The 16,912-nt window shown below is 39.2% G+C and overlaps 6 protein-coding genes across 6 annotated transcripts; 4 read left to right on the forward strand and 2 right to left on the reverse strand.

Annotated features, from left to right (window-relative positions):
* Positions 1 to 947: 947 nt before the first annotated feature.
* On the reverse strand, positions 948 to 1,615 carry LOC107048008 (larval cuticle protein A2B-like). The gene is made up of 2 exons (XM_029125982.1): positions 1,604 to 1,615; positions 948 to 1,493 (listed from the first exon to the last, which is right to left on the reverse strand). Exons 1-2 carry the CDS (start codon positions 1,613 to 1,615, stop codon positions 948 to 950), a joined length of 558 nt encoding a protein of 185 aa, XP_028981815.1.
* Positions 1,616 to 2,618: 1,003 nt separating this feature from the next.
* Positions 2,619 to 3,080, forward strand: LOC107047966 (larval cuticle protein A2B-like; the record flags this gene model as incomplete). The annotated part of the gene is made up of 1 exon (XM_029125914.1): positions 2,619 to 3,080. A coding segment is annotated over one exon (462 nt), but the record flags the coding sequence as incomplete, so codon positions are not given.
* Positions 3,081 to 4,700: 1,620 nt separating this feature from the next.
* On the reverse strand, positions 4,701 to 5,257 carry LOC107048055 (larval cuticle protein A2B-like). The gene is made up of 2 exons (XM_029125915.1): positions 5,246 to 5,257; positions 4,701 to 5,162 (listed from the first exon to the last, which is right to left on the reverse strand). The coding sequence occupies exons 1-2, from the start codon at positions 5,255 to 5,257 to the stop codon at positions 4,701 to 4,703; spliced, it is 474 nt and encodes a 157-aa protein (XP_028981748.1).
* A 559-nt stretch (positions 5,258 to 5,816) lies between these two features.
* LOC107048129 (larval cuticle protein A2B-like) lies at positions 5,817 to 6,923 on the forward strand. Its single transcript, XM_015271186.1, has 2 exons — positions 5,817 to 5,903; positions 6,399 to 6,923. The coding sequence occupies exons 1-2, from the start codon at positions 5,817 to 5,819 to the stop codon at positions 6,921 to 6,923; spliced, it is 612 nt and encodes a 203-aa protein (XP_015126672.1).
* Positions 6,924 to 10,229: 3,306 nt separating this feature from the next.
* LOC107048205 (larval cuticle protein A2B-like) lies at positions 10,230 to 11,750 on the forward strand. The gene is made up of 2 exons (XM_015271311.1): positions 10,230 to 10,241; positions 11,352 to 11,750. The coding sequence occupies exons 1-2, from the start codon at positions 10,230 to 10,232 to the stop codon at positions 11,748 to 11,750; spliced, it is 411 nt and encodes a 136-aa protein (XP_015126797.1).
* A 2,962-nt stretch (positions 11,751 to 14,712) lies between these two features.
* On the forward strand, positions 14,713 to 16,328 carry LOC107047990 (cuticle protein 21-like). The gene is made up of 2 exons (XM_015270939.1): positions 14,713 to 14,724; positions 15,609 to 16,328. Exons 1-2 carry the CDS (start codon positions 14,713 to 14,715, stop codon positions 16,326 to 16,328), a joined length of 732 nt encoding a protein of 243 aa, XP_015126425.1.
* The last annotated feature ends 584 nt before the right edge of the window (positions 16,329 to 16,912 follow it).

Below are 16,912 nucleotides of genomic sequence, written 5' to 3' on the forward strand. Positions count from 1 at the left end.
GGGAGAACGTCAATATCTCGAAAAACAGACGTGACGGAGTGAAAAATTAATGTGCTTTCTACTGTTACACACCAATTATTTATTATACTTTTGTTTTAGTCTTTTTAGGGTTCGAAATTCGATTCAACCCTTCAATTTATTACTAATCCATTATTGATATAGAAATGTACTATTTTTTTTTATTTCTTCATTTTCATTTAATGAGTAGGAAATTGCGAGGAAAAGTGGAATGATGTGACGCTTGATTACTCCATAGCTCTTTTCACTAGACAATGATATTGCTTAGGATAAGCATTGATGAGATGGGAGTTAGAGGGAGATAGCCATTGACCATCATTTCGGAACGCTGCGCGCACAATATTTGCAAAGCATGCTTTTATCGCTTTTCTCATACATTTTTCTTCAAACAATTTGTCCAGTCTATCCAACTGACCATTTTTTATTTATTATTATCTGTTTTACCCCACTGTCTCGTTTACCCCACTATCCCTTAATATTTCATCGCCTATAACGTATTAATTATTCATCATTTCCTACTTTTATTAATTATTCATTTGGCCTACTTTTTCGCATCTGGTTTTCGAGATATTCAAATTTTCCGGTTTTCCTTAGCGACATCATTCTTTAGACTTCCTGGCTTATTTCACACTTGAAATTTGTGGAACCTGACAACAATTATCGGAGTTTACTTAACTCGATTACCGCTACAGTTGCCCCCTTTCACGGAAACGTCCACATTTATCGACTAAAAAGAATGCATTTCGAATTTTTCCCATCCAATTTTGATATTCAGAGACCAAAATTCATGAAGTACTTCGTAACACAATTGAAGAGAGGATACACCTATCAATTAACACAAAGAGTAATTCAAGTACTATTGCGATTTATTTACATTAAAATTGTTGCGGTACATGAAAGTTGGAGCCGATACAAAAGAATACAAGTTTTTAGTGGTGGTAGAGTGCTGGGGCGTAGGCGTGAGCAACTGGAACGCTGTAGGCATGAGCCACTGGAGCGCTGTAGGAGTGAACAAGGGGTGCGCTGTAGGAGTGAGCAACTGGGGCTGCAATTTTGTATGCAGGTTCAGCGTGGTACACTGGGGCAGATTTAATGACAACAGGTGCAGCAGGAACAACAGGGGCGGCGTGCACAACATGAGCTGAGTGAACTGCTGGCTGCTTCTCAACAACGGCATTGAATCCATTGTGATCATCGGCGGTGTAGTGAACGATCCTCTTGCTGCCGTCAGCTTCAACGAGACTGTAGCTACCCTCAACCTTGTCCCCGTTACGGGACTCCTCTTGAGTCTTGGCATCACCAGTCAATGAGTCGTGGACACCGTACGAGAATGTGTATTCCGGGTGGGCATCATACTCAGCATCAACTTTGACTACGGATGATTGTGCGTAGACAAGGGGAGCTGAGTGCTCCACGTGGTACGCTGGAAGGACTCCGGCGTTGCCAACGGCGAGGAAAGCCGCGAGGACGATGAACTAAAAATGTAATTCAAAAATGTAGTCAATACTTTATGTTCAATTTCAGAGTCATTGTAAAGTGTAATGATATGATGGTAAGACAGAGTGCAATGCAAAACTGTAAATACCTTGAATGCCATTTTAGTTATTCTTGGACTGCTTGCTGGACCAAAACTGATGTCTAGTCAATTTTTAAATCCGTTTATATATGATTGGCCTCGCACCAAAAATTCAAACCTCTCACCCAAAGACAATCTACTTTCGGCCCTGGGCAGTCATAGGTGATATAACACTAAACATAAGCGATTAATTCTTCCATAATACGAATTAACAAGCAAGTAAGCAGAAAATACGTATCTAATATGAAAATCCAATCTTCATATTCTATTTAACGGAAGAATGCTATGCAGTACCCCTATTTCAATTGTTGTGAATGAAAAATAATTGTCAGTACATATTATAGCGATAACTCATTCTAGCTAGAAAATTTTGAGGTAGCGGGAAAAATAAAAATTTTGCCAGAAATGTTCGAATTATTGACCACGAATAGAATGTTAAGAACATATTACCGAATCTACTCGGATTGTTTTAATCTTCAAAGAGAGTAGATCAACAATGCTGAAAAAGAGATCTCATTTTTCGCTACGGGCTGTGTTTAGAAATATTTTATCTGGAGGTTTTTGTCGATTCTAATATTTCAGTAGTCATCCGAGAAGCGATTCAATGGCAAATCAATTATCATTTGAAGAAAAAATCCAATCTTGAAAATAACTGATTGGGCACCTCGGGCCTGATGACTTAATTACATCGTGTACTCAGGACTGAAGTAAAAATCACCAAATGTATGAGTGTAAAAAATCTTTCGTATACGACATAATTCATTTGAAAATGTGCATGATAACCATTCTCTCAGTTAGGTAATTCGAAATTTGGGTGGAGCCTATTCCTCTCATTCCTGATTAGTACTATGCCTATTCGATCGCAGGTATATAAGTCGGCTTCGACTAGAGACCACCATCAGTCAAACGATCCCACTCGATCACTAAAAATGGCTTTCAGGGTACATAATTTTATATATCTCTGTTCTTCATTGAATATCAGATCGTTGTAACAACTGTGAAAAGTGTCTAATAATCCATTTTTTTCCAGTTTGTTGCTCTCACTACTCTTCTCGCTGTGGCGAATGCTGGCCTTCTGCCTGCAACTTCATATGCGCATTTGAGTCAGACACACTCGAGCTATGAACACGCTGCACCACTCCACTATGCGGCACCAGCTGAGGCCATCCTGACTAAGGCTGTTGACGCCGACTACGATCCACACCCAAAGTACAGCTTCTCCTATGAGGTTCATGATTCGCACACTGGTGATGCCAAATCTCAGCAAGAGTCCCGCGACGGTGATGTTGTGACAGGCTCCTACAGCCTCACCGACGCTGATGGAACCCGCCGTGTTGTTCATTACACTGCTGATGATCACAGTGGATTCAATGCTGTTGTTAGTAAGGAACCTCTTCACGCTGCACCAGCAGCCCACGCTCAATCTCCTGCCTACCACACACAGTCTGCCTACAAATTTGCGGATGATTCTTACTACTATCACTAAAATTTTCTGTTCACAGTGATGTATGAGTATGTTGAAATGTTTTGAAACATAAATGTTAATATGTGTGATGAATAAAGATGTATTGTTTTATGTCAACCTCTGTGCAAATCTGTTAATGTTCCCTATCAGATTTTTATTAGTTTGTTCAATTGCAAAAATCGTAACGATTCATTCCCAAAATTTGTATCTTCAATTTCTATTTTGTTCAATCTGCAAAGTGTAAACATGAGAGCAATAATTTAAAAATCAGGTAAAAACCATTGAATTTGAAAATTCTCAATTTGAAATTTTTTTCCTCTCATTGCTCGTAATTCAAAAGTCAATGGAGATTGAAATTCACTGCAAATTCGAAAAATCCATCCTCACATCTTTCGCTATTTCACATGCTAATTTCGAATTGAATTTCAAAACAATGAATTACTCCGGTCCACTCAATTCTCTTCCTCCCGGCGGACGTAAAGTGACATTTCCCTTCCGGTTTACGGGAGGGGAATCCTACTTCCTGCCTTCGCCCTAACGGAAAACGATCTTCTAACCAGGGGAGGTAAAATACTATTCCGTGCTCTCTTCATTCCGGGGTGAAGGGGAAGAAAGTCGATTTTCCGCAAATGAATTCTCCTTGAATAGCGACTGATTTTTCAATTATTCATCCTCTAAACGGCAATTGAACAGTTCGCGGAGGAAGAAATTACAAAATATGAAATTCGGACTGGAGCTCTAATAAAACAGACATGATTTTTTTCGTTTTTTCCTTTATTCAAACTCTATTACAGATGATTCAATTTGAATTTCTAAATTTTGGAAATCTGGGCAGTGGCCAGAACTACTATTTCTCAGCGTGGAATCTCGATTTCCCTAAGAAATTATTCTTTTCATCGAACAACGTTTGAGTTTTCAATCATTCCCCTGCATGAAGCTCAGCAATTCATTTTAAGATGAAAGATTCATTGAAAACACAAAATGCAACATCCGATTCTTCACTTTCTTACCCAGTTTGTAAACGAAACATTAAATGATTTCAACCAGACTTTCAAATTTTGGCTGTGCATGGTTGCTAAGCGGTTGAGCGGGGACTGCTGGTCCATTAGTTTCTACACATAATTAAAGCTCATATTTAACTTTTTCTCTGCAGTTTGCTATTCATCACTGTTTCCTACCGTTTATTCTATAAAATATCAATGAAGCTATCCCTAGAATTTTTTTATGCGCACTTTGTATAAAACATGTATTTCATCTTTCCCCCTCTGCAATAGGGCTCTCTATCCAGCAAATAGTAATTAATAATAATCATAATAATAATAATAATTATTATTATTATCATTATTATATAATAATCTCCTACAAACCCCATCGGAACCCATTCCGGTAACTCATGAGCTCGTAATTCTCTTGTATTATTATTATTATTATTATTATTATCATTAGTGCACTATTATCATTATTATTATTATAAAAATGGCGAACGGACTAGTAGCGTACACATGCAGCCATATGATAGGGGACATTAACGGATTTGCACAGAAATTGACATAAAAAAATACATCTTTATTCATCACACATATTAACATTTATGTTTCAAAACATTTCAACATACTCATACATCACTGTGAACAGAAAATTTTAGTGATAGTAGTAAGAATCATCCGCAAATTTGTAGGCAGACTGTGTGTGGTAGGCAGGAGATTGAGCGTGGGCTGCTGGTGCAGCGTGAAGAGGTTCCTTACTAACAACAGCATTGAATCCACTGTGATCATCAGCAGTGTAATGAACAACACGGCGGGTTCCATCAGCGTCGGTGAGGCTGTAGGAGCCTGTCACAACATCACCGTCGCGGGACTCTTGCTGAGATTTGGCATCACCAGTGTGCGAATCATGAACCTCATAGGAGAAGCTGTACTTTGGGTGTGGATCGTAGTCGGCGTCAACAGCCTTAGTCAGGATGGCCTCAGCTGGTGCCGCGTAGTGGAGTGGTGCAGCGTGTTCATAGCTCGAGTGTGTCTGACTCAAATGCGCATATGAAGTTGCAGGCAGAAGGCCAGCATTCGCCACAGCGAGAAGAGTAGTGAGAGCAACAAACTGGAAAAAAATGGATTATTAGACACTTTTCACAGTTGTTACAACGATCTGATATTCAATGAAGAACAGAGATATATAAAATTATGTACCCTGAAAGCCATTTTTAGTGATCGAGTGGGATCGTTTGACTGATGCTGGTCTCTAGTCGAAGCCGACTTATATACCTGCGATCGAATAGGCATAGTACTAATCATAACTAATAAAACGGATACCTTCCACTCGAATTTCGAATTACCTAACTAAGAGAATGGTGGGCATGCCCAAAGTCAAACGAATTGGGTGATACACGAAAAGTGGGGACAATATGTCACTAATATTGACCCTCAGGCTCTGCACGAGTTTGAAAAAGTGGACGCAACGCAGCATCACTTAAATCTCTAATATCTCTCTTTTATCATTGTAAATGAGAAATATACGGAGGAGAAACTTTGCACTTATAACGTGTAAAGCATACATCAGAGATACGTATAGAGGAAAGGACCCAGACCCAGACTGTTGATATAATAAGACCCAGATGACCGTCAGACAACCCATGAGTTACGTAATTCCGTTGCGTGTACGTGCCCCACTGTTGCGAATTTTCGAACCTCTCGTCCCCATTAGTTGAATGGACCATCAAGAGATTAAAAAAGTGGAGGGGTATGAAAGGGGGTATAAAGGATGCGGGATGCATCGGTACTGCACTCAGTTTGGTGCTCTGTTTCAATTCCCAACAAGTCGTGTACACAAACAATAATGACACTCAAGGTATGATCTCCATATAACTCTCCAAATTGATTCGAAAATTATTCAAATAACTAGTGTTATTATAAAAATAACTTTCGAAAAAGACTCCACGAAGGACTCAAAATCCAAAAATTCCCCTAATGCAGAAATTCGATTTTTGACTTGGATATGAAATATTTAAAAAATGGATAACACTTCAATCGATTCACTTTCCTCATTTTTCAACAATTCCGGATTTTTGTCGGGTCGCTTTGAAAAGTGAAATGGAATTGATCAAAGAATCAAAATTATTCATCAATTATTCTTTCCATTCATCTTTACAATCGATTGCGTTATTTCCTATGCGTCATTCATTTTTAAAGTGCCTTCATGAGTGTATGAAATTGAATAAATTTGAAATTTGAATGAACAAAAGGAAGCCTTTCACAAGTAGATGAAGCGATAGATGAGCGCGCATTGTGTGCACGCACCAAATTTAAAAAAATCACTAATCAACAAAAATAATTTCCTCCACAGTTTGTCATCCTTTGTGCGACCCTGGCGATAGTGAACGCCGGTGATCTTCTCACCGGTCACTATTACCATGCACCCCAGCCCCTCGCCGCAGCGGCGCCCCTCGCATACGCCGCCCCCATAGCCAAAGTGGTGTCCCCAGTGGCATATGCCGCTCCAGCCGTCGCCAAAGTCGCAACTCCCGTCATCACGAAGCACATCGATGAAGAATACGACCCCAATCCACAATACAGCTACGCCTATGACGTCCAGGACTCCATAACCGGGGACAACAAACAACAGCACGAGAGCAGACACGGCGACGTTGTCGAGGGTAGCTACAGCTTCATTGAAGCCGACGGCAGCCGTCGAATCGTGGACTACACCGCCGATCCCCACAATGGATTCAACGCAGTCGTTCACAAAGAACCGGCCATTGCTAAAGCAGCACCAATTGTCGCACACGCTCCAGTTGCCTATGCCGCGCCGGCACTCGCCAAACCCCTGGCCTACGCTGCACCAGCCCCCTATGCCCATTTAATCCACTAAGCCGAATCGACCGAGAATGACTGATTTTTCATGGATCTGATGAAGTTGCGCGTAATTGAGTACTCGACATGAATGATATTTATGTATTTGCACAGACTGTTTTAGCGAGATTTTTATGAAATAATTCAATAAAGATTTGTAAATAATGCGGAGTGGACGATAATTTTATTTCAATTCAGTGGCGAAGTGGTAAAACGGTATAAGTCAATCTTGACTATTGGCCAGACTTCAATGAACATCACGAAATCCAAGCGAGATAGCAAAATTGTTGTTATAACCTTTTTTGTAGAGCCGATTGAGAGCTACAACAAATGTAATTATTAACGAAAAATCCGCTATCTCCCTTAGGTTCGGAAATATTCCTCAAAAACTCAACTGGGAGATGAGTCGACTTAAACCGTTTTACCATTTCGCTAATGAATTCAAGTATCATTTTTCGATTTAATAATTCTTCTGCTTCTTCTTATTTTAAAAATACTCGGGACCTCGAAGAATGAAGATTCATTGTCATCATGACATCGGTGATGATATTAGATGTGGGAATGAGGCACAATGCCGTTCTTACGTAATAGTAAAGAGTTGGAGAAAATGATCGATATTTACAGCGATGGAAATGGTCTATTTGAATTGAATCAATTTCATTTCTATTTGCGTTTTTATACACGTCAAAAGAACAGTTTAAACAATGACTTTGTTAACTGGAAATTAAATAATTGTTTAGAGGAAATTAATTGTTTTAGCATTAATAAATTGGGTATTTGACTCTATAAGATCTAGTCGCAATGATGTATTAATTTCATGGCATTAAACCATTTCCAATAAGATGAATATCTAAGTTTATTAATTTTCAACAAAAATTATATTAAAACGACTAGAGATTTTTCTGTATTTGCGATTCTGACGTTTTATCTGACATTCTCAAATATTCACAACAACAAAAATTCCATTCTGCCCCACAATCACAGCAAAAACGAATGTCTGAATTTCACAGACCTTTTGTAGTCATTTTTCAGACACTAAAAAACGTCTGAATAAAATGACAATTCGCCTGAATTTCAAACATGAATTAAGATGTTTGGGCACCTGTTCGTCTGAAATTCAGATACATTTTCATTTTATTGAGGCGTTTTTTTGTGTTCGAAAAATGTCTACAAAAGGTGAATAAAATTCAGGCATTCGCTTCTGCTGTGACCACATTTTTTTCGCTAATTTTTACCCACATCTTCAGATTAATTCTCATTACACATTTTTTTCGATACACATTCCATGAATGAAATCAGTGAAAGTGTTTTGAGTGGCCTATTATGACAGCTTCTCTTCGTAACGAAAGTAGCCCGAATTATCCCACACTCTCCCATTCCATTTGTGCACCTGCTGTCTGTCAGACACCCATCAGACGCGATTCAATAATTTAAAAACGAGATGAAGGTGTCACGTAATCGCCCGATTTATCATGATTTTCGGGAGTTGCAGATTGGGAGAGTGGGATTTCGTAAGATGAAGAAGCCCGGTATAGTTGAACGACCGAGTAATTGAAGATGCCCGAGGTGATGTGAGTTCCTTCACCACCGAGGATGAATCGGCGACCTCGCGCGGGCATCCGTGTTGTTATGCAAGACGTTGATTCTTTTCCGGAAGATCGTGAATAAAGATGCAGAACGTATTTTATCTTGAGCGCGACGACCCGCGCACTTGCTCATCTGAAGATCAAGGTTACTACGCTCGTCTTCATGACTCATTCGGGATCTTCTTTTCATCGGGGAATCATGTAACGACGGATGTGAAAGTCGACATCCACATCTCTTTAATTGTGGCATTGACATCGCTATATCTAGATCGCAGATACACATTGTTATGATTTTTGGATTTTTTTTTTCGCATTACCCGGAGAGAAATTTTCTAGAAAAATTCTAGTACAAGTACTGGAAAAAATCGCAATCCACCGGCTGTGAAAATTTTTAGTGCTGTTAAGGTAAAATTTCTTGGTATTTCTGGTAAAATTTCTGGGGATTTCTGTGAAATTTTTACAGAAATACGGGGAAAAATTCACATTTTCCCCAATAAAATTTCTAGTGCCGGCACTGGAATTTTTTCCTGGCCGTCACTTCGCGCCTCTTTTCCCATGCTAGCACTAGAATTTTTATAAAAAATTTCAGTGTAGTTTCACTGAAATTTCGGGGAATTTCGTCAGCGAAACTTCAAAATTTTATGGGAAAATCAACGGAAACAGTGAATTTCAATTAAATTATCCTTAAATTTCCAATTAATTTTAGACATCCATATTTTATTAAAAAATCCAAGTAAGTTGAGGAATTTTATTGAAAAATCAATGGAAACTATCAATTTCCCAAATTCAATTACTGCATGAAAATTAGCTGATTAAATTCATGAATTTTCGGTTAAATAAAATACTCAATATTTTTTAATTGAAAATTCAAGTGAGTTGGGGAATTTTCGCCTTTCTACTGCTACATTTTTTAAAATTTGATTGAAGTTTCCGAGAAATCTGCAATTTCTTTATTTCGTCCCCCTGAATGAATTTCAATGTCACCCAGCTAACAATTTACCGGTAAATTTACGGGGACTTTTAGATGGCAACCATAAAAATTGTTCCCCGGGCATTTTCTTGCCAATTATTCGTCAAAATTGCATGCCTCATTACCATAAACTCCAACCGCAGAGAGTATTATTAAACGCGAATTTATTTACTCTGCAACAATTTAATACATCGATCTCTAATAACAGTAATCACTCATGTTCAGTATTCCCAAACAGTTGTGGAGTACCACGCGTGACGGAAATGTTACACTTCAATGTTGACTCGCACGTTCTTCCTTGCGCAATCAGAGAAAGCACGTAACGTTGAAAAATTATTAACCATTTTTGAGGATTATCTCAAACTTCAATATGCAACGCCTCTCGAATTTCATATTTTAATAAATGCATGAATCTGACAGCTTGATGGACGATATCAATCATTTCTCGATGGAACTCGCGCTCGTTCGAGGGGGGAAAAAATTTTTCGGGCGAGGGAGAAAAAAAAGCGAAAGCATTGGTCACGTAAATTGGAGCGAGCGAAACTTTTCCTGACAGCCGATCGCAGCCATCACGTACGACCCGGTCAAACTGTTTACAATGCATGTAGGATGAATCCAAACCCATACACCATTGCACAGTCCGTGTCTCCTCTTGTGAACCCATTGTTGCTTCCTATAAATACTAAGGTGATGTTCCATCGAACCATCAGTTTGGTTTCTGAGTCAGTTGACTAACTTGCTTATTTTGACTGGAATTATCGTGGTCAATATGATTGCTAAGGTGAGCCTCCGTGTTTGGAACAATTTTTCTTATTGCGTATTGAGCATTCTATGAACACTCAGGTATCCTGGATTTTTTTTTTCTCATAAACGTCGATTGGAAATTTGACAAATGACGAATCAGCGGATGTTCATGAATAGAAAATCTTTTTCCCCTTTTTGTAATGTAATTTTTGAGGGCGACTGTACAGTATTTGTATCCCGGGAGGAATTGATAACGCATTTTCTAGTTTTTACTTTCTTCACATTTCATTTTTATGTGAAGACCAAAAATTATTTTTTTCCTCTCTTCCGAGTTAATTTTCTTATTTTGTAATCGTTTTACGGTAGGAATTGATTCAAAATCCCTCGATATTCATCTTTTTCGAGTAATGTTCATGAGAGAATAATATTTCATTAGAAATTACAGTTGGAGCGCTATAATTTTTTCAAAGCAAAAGAGAAAAATCCGCACTGGTGGAAATTTTTGAAAATTGAGTAATAGTTGGTTTCAAATTTTCTGAGAAACTCCATACTATTTTCTGAGAACTCAATTGGCTTCCGTCTGTTTTTCGATAATTTTGTGAATTCTACGACTAAATAATCCTTTATAATTGGAGAAAATCAAGATGAATAGCAAAGGAAGACATAAAAATAGCCTGTTTTATCCAGAGTTGCGGTTTTGGACGCAAAAAACATCATGCCCCGCCTACCCGAATAAAAAACTTCTAGATACCAAAAAATCCATCATACACTATTAGAAATTTTTTGAAGTTAAAGTAACAGATGCATTTGAATTTTCAATATTTGGAACTTGAATTCAATTTCAGACTAAATTGCTCATGGAATTCCTGATTCATCTTGGAAATTGAATACAATTAAGTTTTTCATGATGAATGATCATTGAATTTTCAATGATAATTTGGATTTTCACACCTATCTCGAGAATTAACCATTACATTCAATTGAATTTTCAAGAGATTAAAAATTCGGAACGAAATTTGCCTGAATTTTCTCGATTTTCACTGTCATATGAAAATTCCATGTAAATTATTCATTGTTAAAAATTGCAAGATTTTTCACTTGAAATTTCAAGAGTAATTTTGTAACAGTGTATATTATGTTTCCACAGTTCATCCTTGTCATCGGATTCTCCGCGGCCGTCTCGGGGGGTTTACTGCCCGCCGCGCCTCTAGCCCTGGCACCAGCGGTTCCCGTGGCCCCAGTATTGAACCCCGTCCACGAATACGATCCCCACCCACAGTACACCTACGCCTACGACGTTCAAGACGCATTAACCGGCGATTCCAAATCGCAACACGAAACGAGAAATGGGGATGTCGTCAGCGGAAGTTACAGCCTCATCGAAGCCGATGGAACGAGACGAATCGTCGAGTACACAGCCGACCCCATCAACGGCTTCAACGCCGTCGTCCATCGAGAGCCCGCGGTCGTTAAAGCTGTAGTGCCCGCCGTTCCGCATGCCGTTGCACCCCTCGCGCCCGCTCCTGCTCTCGGTTTCAGATTTTGAATGAGACCTACACAGTAAAAAACCCGGTGTGAACCTCCCGCAGAGTAAAAAATTGGCGTTAAGGATGTACTACACCCTTTCGGCCAACATTCACATTTTTTTTTCATTTTTCTGGCAAATTATTCGTCGGATTGACGCGAAATAATATACCGTTTTCGCGGTTTATCATTATCGACTGACTCACGAAGTTTCATGGTAGTGCATCATTTCTTCTGGAATTAAGTAACGATAAAAAGCAAAAACTGTATATTTTTTCACGTCAATCCGATCAATAATTTACCAGAAAAATTAAAAAAAAGTGAATTTCACCCTCAGCCCCGAGTCAAACTGTGTTGATTACCATGTCCATGTTGACACCATAGCGGCGTCAATTTTCACTCCATTCATTACTCAACTCCGGAATTAATGTACTCCTTGCATCCACACCAAAAGCGGTGACTGGTTTTCACTCCTTTTGGCGTGGACCCAGAGTCGAAATTCACTGAGAATTTTTTACTGTGTGGTACACTGATTGGTGTCGAATTAACGCCAGATTTCACATGCGGCGTCTTACGATGCAGTGTAACTTCAACACCGGAACTCAACACCACATTTTTTACAGTGTACTAGATGATTAATTTAGCTAGTCCTACATATTTAGACACCTGTACATATTAGAAAAAAATAAGAGGATATTTTTACGTCAATGATGGCCAATCTTTGAATAATTTATTTACCACACAAATGTTGGGTAAATACTAATGATAATTTTGTAATAATGTCTGTGTGTTATGAACCTCTGTTTGAATAAATGCGTTCAAGAGAAATTTCATCGCATCAATGATTCCATCCTTGAAACCTGTAAAAGCTGTAATTATATAGAGAACAATAAATAAGTTTACAGTATCCGTCATCAAGTTATTATCTGTTCTTAAATCAATTGAGGTCTATATGTAATTAAAATTAAACCTATAAAATCTGTTCAACAAAATAAACTTAGTGATTCCCAATTCACGTCGACTCCGTAATGCGTAGCATCAATTAAATATTAGCTTACATTTTATTTACATTTTAGCTTACGAATTAATTTTAAACCAATTGATTCAACGGTTTGCCAAGTCTTACCACACATCACGTATGCCTCCTCGTGACGTGCAAAGAATTCCCACTCATTTTTCGAAAAAAAAAACTTGGGCAACACTCAATCGAAGAGTCGCATTCAAAACAGTCAGTCTCGCTGCAAATAGGCCGTTGACATTGAACGTGGAACATGAATCTAGTTAAAGATATCATATCGAACCATTTATCGTGAATAGCAAATAAACTCGTTATACAGTGCTCTGCTGTACACTCTCTCATTTCCAAGGGAATTCACGAGGGAGATTGATCACCAATTGGGTTCACGTGGAAACCCGCTGTCAATGTTTCACAATGAATATTGCAAAATTTCGAATGCTCGGCTGATTATGCAGAATTGGGGAGTATTTTCTGTTATATTGATGAGATTGTCCTTATGGCAAAACTGATAGAAACTTCGAACAATTGCCTCAAGGTCTTTGTTTTACCTCAATCCAGGGGGTACGTGACGAGCCGCGCCGCATAAGTGATCATCCACTATTCATGACGTAATTTTCACTCGAATGATGCAACCGAACGATAAATTTTCAATTTGGCGGGTCATGCCCGCCATAAAAGCGTTGTTCCACAAACAAAGTCGTTAAAATTGCTAAATTCGGATGAAAATTTCAATAAATTGGATTATAAAAGAGGAGATAGCATCCCAGTGGGAAGAACTGATCCTCGATTTTATCGGGGATTCGATTTTATTGTGACGTGGGAGAAATGTAACTTCTTTGCTCATTTTTCTTCCTCAATATGGGTCACAATAATGTGAAATATGTCATTGACAATTATTAATATTTTGCATTATTACAAATTATTTTACGTAAGAAAATCGTGAACGTAAAAAAATTGAAAAAGGTCATATATAGCATAATCATCTCGTAATTCAACGTAACTGTCATATTTGGAGATGACGGGGAATGACTAATCTACAGAAATACGCGCCCCAAAAATTAATTCTTCACCACGAAAATAATTCCTTGGCAAAAGTAATTTTTTTTTCTCAGTACATACAGTGTTAAATCCAGGGATTTCAGAGATGTTCAGCCCCCAAAATGCTGAGATAAGCATTCTCATGGATTTTGTCACAAAAATTCAGTAGCGAAGAGGTCAAACGGTTTATGTCGACATATCTCAGAGTTGAGTTTTTCAAGAATATTTCCGAATCTAAGGCAGATAGCGAAATTTTTATAATTACATTTATTGTAGCACTCAATCGGCTCTATAAAAAAGATTGTAACAAAAATTTTGCTATCTCCTTTAGATTCCGAGATATTCATTGAAAACTAGTTAATAGTCGAAATTGACTTGTACCGTTTTACCACTTCGCTGCTGAATTGTCTTAGCATTGTCATTGTCAATGACAATGTGGGTACACAGTCGAAATTCGCTTCGAAAGGCGAACTCTCGTGACACCGTGAGACCGCTTGTCTTGCACTTTCGCATGAAAAATTAGTATTTATATTAAGCTAAATGAAATTCTCTGGAATAATATAACTTGTGTCACAAAGGGTCAGATCATTTATGCTTCAGTGGGTGAAATTCTGTAAAATTGAATAAACAAAATAAAGAATGCAAAAATGTGTGAATTTTATTGGCGAAATACACTAAAATGCTAGGCTGATGTGTACACAATGCCGCGCATGTTCGCGAGCCCCGGGACACCCGTCAATACAAAAGAGTTGATATGAAGAAATTTAGTTATGAGGAGGTCACACGTTCAATTGGGGATTAGGGTGGGGGCAGTGCTACAATGCACGAAATAGCTACTCTTCGTGTTGGTAACATCCTGATGTATATAAGCACGACGAATTTTACCCTGGGGCATCAGTGCTTCTGGTGATCCTAAAGCGAACAAAAGATGGCTTACAAGGTAAGGAGCATGGTAGTGTTAGAAAAGAATAAATCTTTTCATCCGGAGAGTCGCTAGATTTGCGAACATTTTTTCCCATGTTAATTGTCCTGGGAGTTGCGGACAATTTTACAGAATTTACATGTAAATCAGAATTTATGAGAACTCAAATTACTTTAAGTATTTCTCCTAGATTTCCTGAAATTTCGTAGATTTAATAGTAACTTTGAGCAAAGCCAGATTGAGATCTATTTTAGAAGGAAAGTTTGTAGATAACTTTAATTCAATTTAATAATTAATTTTTTTACCAGTTTTTTTGGTCAAAGAAATATAAAAAAGGGAGATTTCGTTTTCGTCCAAGCGAGATTTTGAAAAAAATCATAAAATTTCACGTTTCACTCAAATTTGAATGGAATTTCACTTTCTTGAGCAGCCGAAAGACAAAACCTGCCAAACTCATTTGAATCTACAGTCAAAAGATGAACATTCAGGACCAGATTACGCAAAATACCCAATCGATTAAAAAATCAAGAATATATTCACCTAAATTCATCTGATTCTTATCAATTTCTACGACATTATTGAACTGAAATTTCCATTCTCCATCGATTTTTTAATCAGAAACTGAAATTCAATGATGACTCCCGAAAATTTCAGTAGAAAAATTCCCTAAAAATCCAAAAAATAATCACAATTATTCTATAAAAACCTCTTTATTAATTATCATGCAACAATTGGAATAAAATTTACACTTTCCATTGCTAGCTCATCAAATTCTGAATTTTGCATGCCGAAATTCCTTAAAATTCCAGAATTATCATTTGACAAAAATGTCCACGAGTCCCACCATACGTTTCAGCCAAAAATTCTCCACTAATCGCCCATAAAAACCATTCATGTCGTAGTGTATCGTGATGCTGGCAGTAGTCGGGCTGGTGCGAAGTGCCCTAGTGCCTGTGGCTCCCGCTGTGGCCCCGACGCTCGCTGTATCCGCGAGATTAGAAGACTTCGATGCTGCGCCCCAATACAGCTTCGCGTACGACGTCCAGGACGCCTTGACGGGCGACTCGAAGGCGCAGTACGAGACCAGGAACGGCGACGTGGTGCAGGGGAGCTACAGCCTGATCGAGGCGGACGGCACCCGCAGGATAGTGGATTACACGGCCGACCCCGTCAACGGATTCAACGCAGTTGTCAGTAGGGAGCCGGCGTTAGCAGCCATCGCTGCGCCCGCGGTGCCAGGTGCCGGTGTCGGAGTCTCTTCGGTAGTCCCCGTGGCCGGCGGCGCTCCAGACGGGATTCCCCGGCCTCAGATCCCGGCGAGCGGTCCCGACTCCGACGTGGAGGTGATCGAGGCCCGCTCCGGTCCCATCAGGCAGTCCCCTCAGAGACTCACCCAGCAATCGAATCAGCAGAGCCAGAGGATAACGGAGCGAGTGGAGTCGCGACCAGCGGATGCTCCAGTCAGAGCCGTTGCTTCGAACCTCGTCGACGCCCCGGTCAGGACTCCCGCTGTGGCGACCCCACTTCAATATCCAGGATATGCCGCATACACGGCGTACTCGTCACCAATCGCCTTCACCGGCCCAGTCGCCGGCCTCACCTACGCCCAAACTTATGTCTGAAATCCCTGATCTATCGTGATTCATCACTATTCTGTCAGCCGTGTTATATTTGAATAAACGTTTGTAAGCCTAGTCCGTCTTGGTGATTTTGACATTGTTTTGACAAGTTGGGTAATTTGAAGGGAATTGAGCGAATAATGCGTTAATTGACTGTATCAGATTTTTTTTATTTTCCATTTCACCGTATACCTTTCGGTTTTTACGGTTTCGCATTCCTTCATCCCGTTTTTTCGGTCCTGAGAAGTCCTCCTCTATGCTACCGAGACCGCGGGATTTTACGAGCGGGTGAAGGGGAAGGCATGTATGCGGAGGGTTGAAATTTGTAGCCAACGAGGAGACAGGGTTGCAGAATATATTTTAGCCACCCTCATCTCCCCGTTTGCAGGCGGTGTTTAAATAAAAAATAGTGAACCTCGATTCTGTAATTATTGACCCCCTGATGCCAATGAACCCTCGGAGGTGACAGAAAAGGGGAAAAAATTTTTTGATTTTCACGGGGATCAAGGGTGAAAGTCGATTTTCACCAAAATTGAATTTTTTCGCCAAGTGAAAGTTGATTCTGTATTTTCTAACAATTCTGATGC

The sequence above is a fragment of the Diachasma alloeum genome, unplaced genomic scaffold (assembly GCF_001412515.2).
Source record: "Diachasma alloeum isolate Michigan unplaced genomic scaffold, Dall2.0 Dall_scaffold_00176, whole genome shotgun sequence".
NCBI lineage: Eukaryota > Metazoa > Arthropoda > Insecta > Hymenoptera > Braconidae > Diachasma > Diachasma alloeum.

Coding starts and splice junctions, on each gene's coding strand:
- LOC107048129 (XM_015271186.1), top strand. CDS start 5,817: ATGCGGGATGCATCGGTACTGCACTCAGTTTGGTGCTCTGTTTCAATT. Junction 5,904..6,398: donor AAACAATAATGACACTCAAG/GTATGATCTCCA, acceptor TTTCCTCCACAG/TTTGTCATCCTTTGTGCGAC.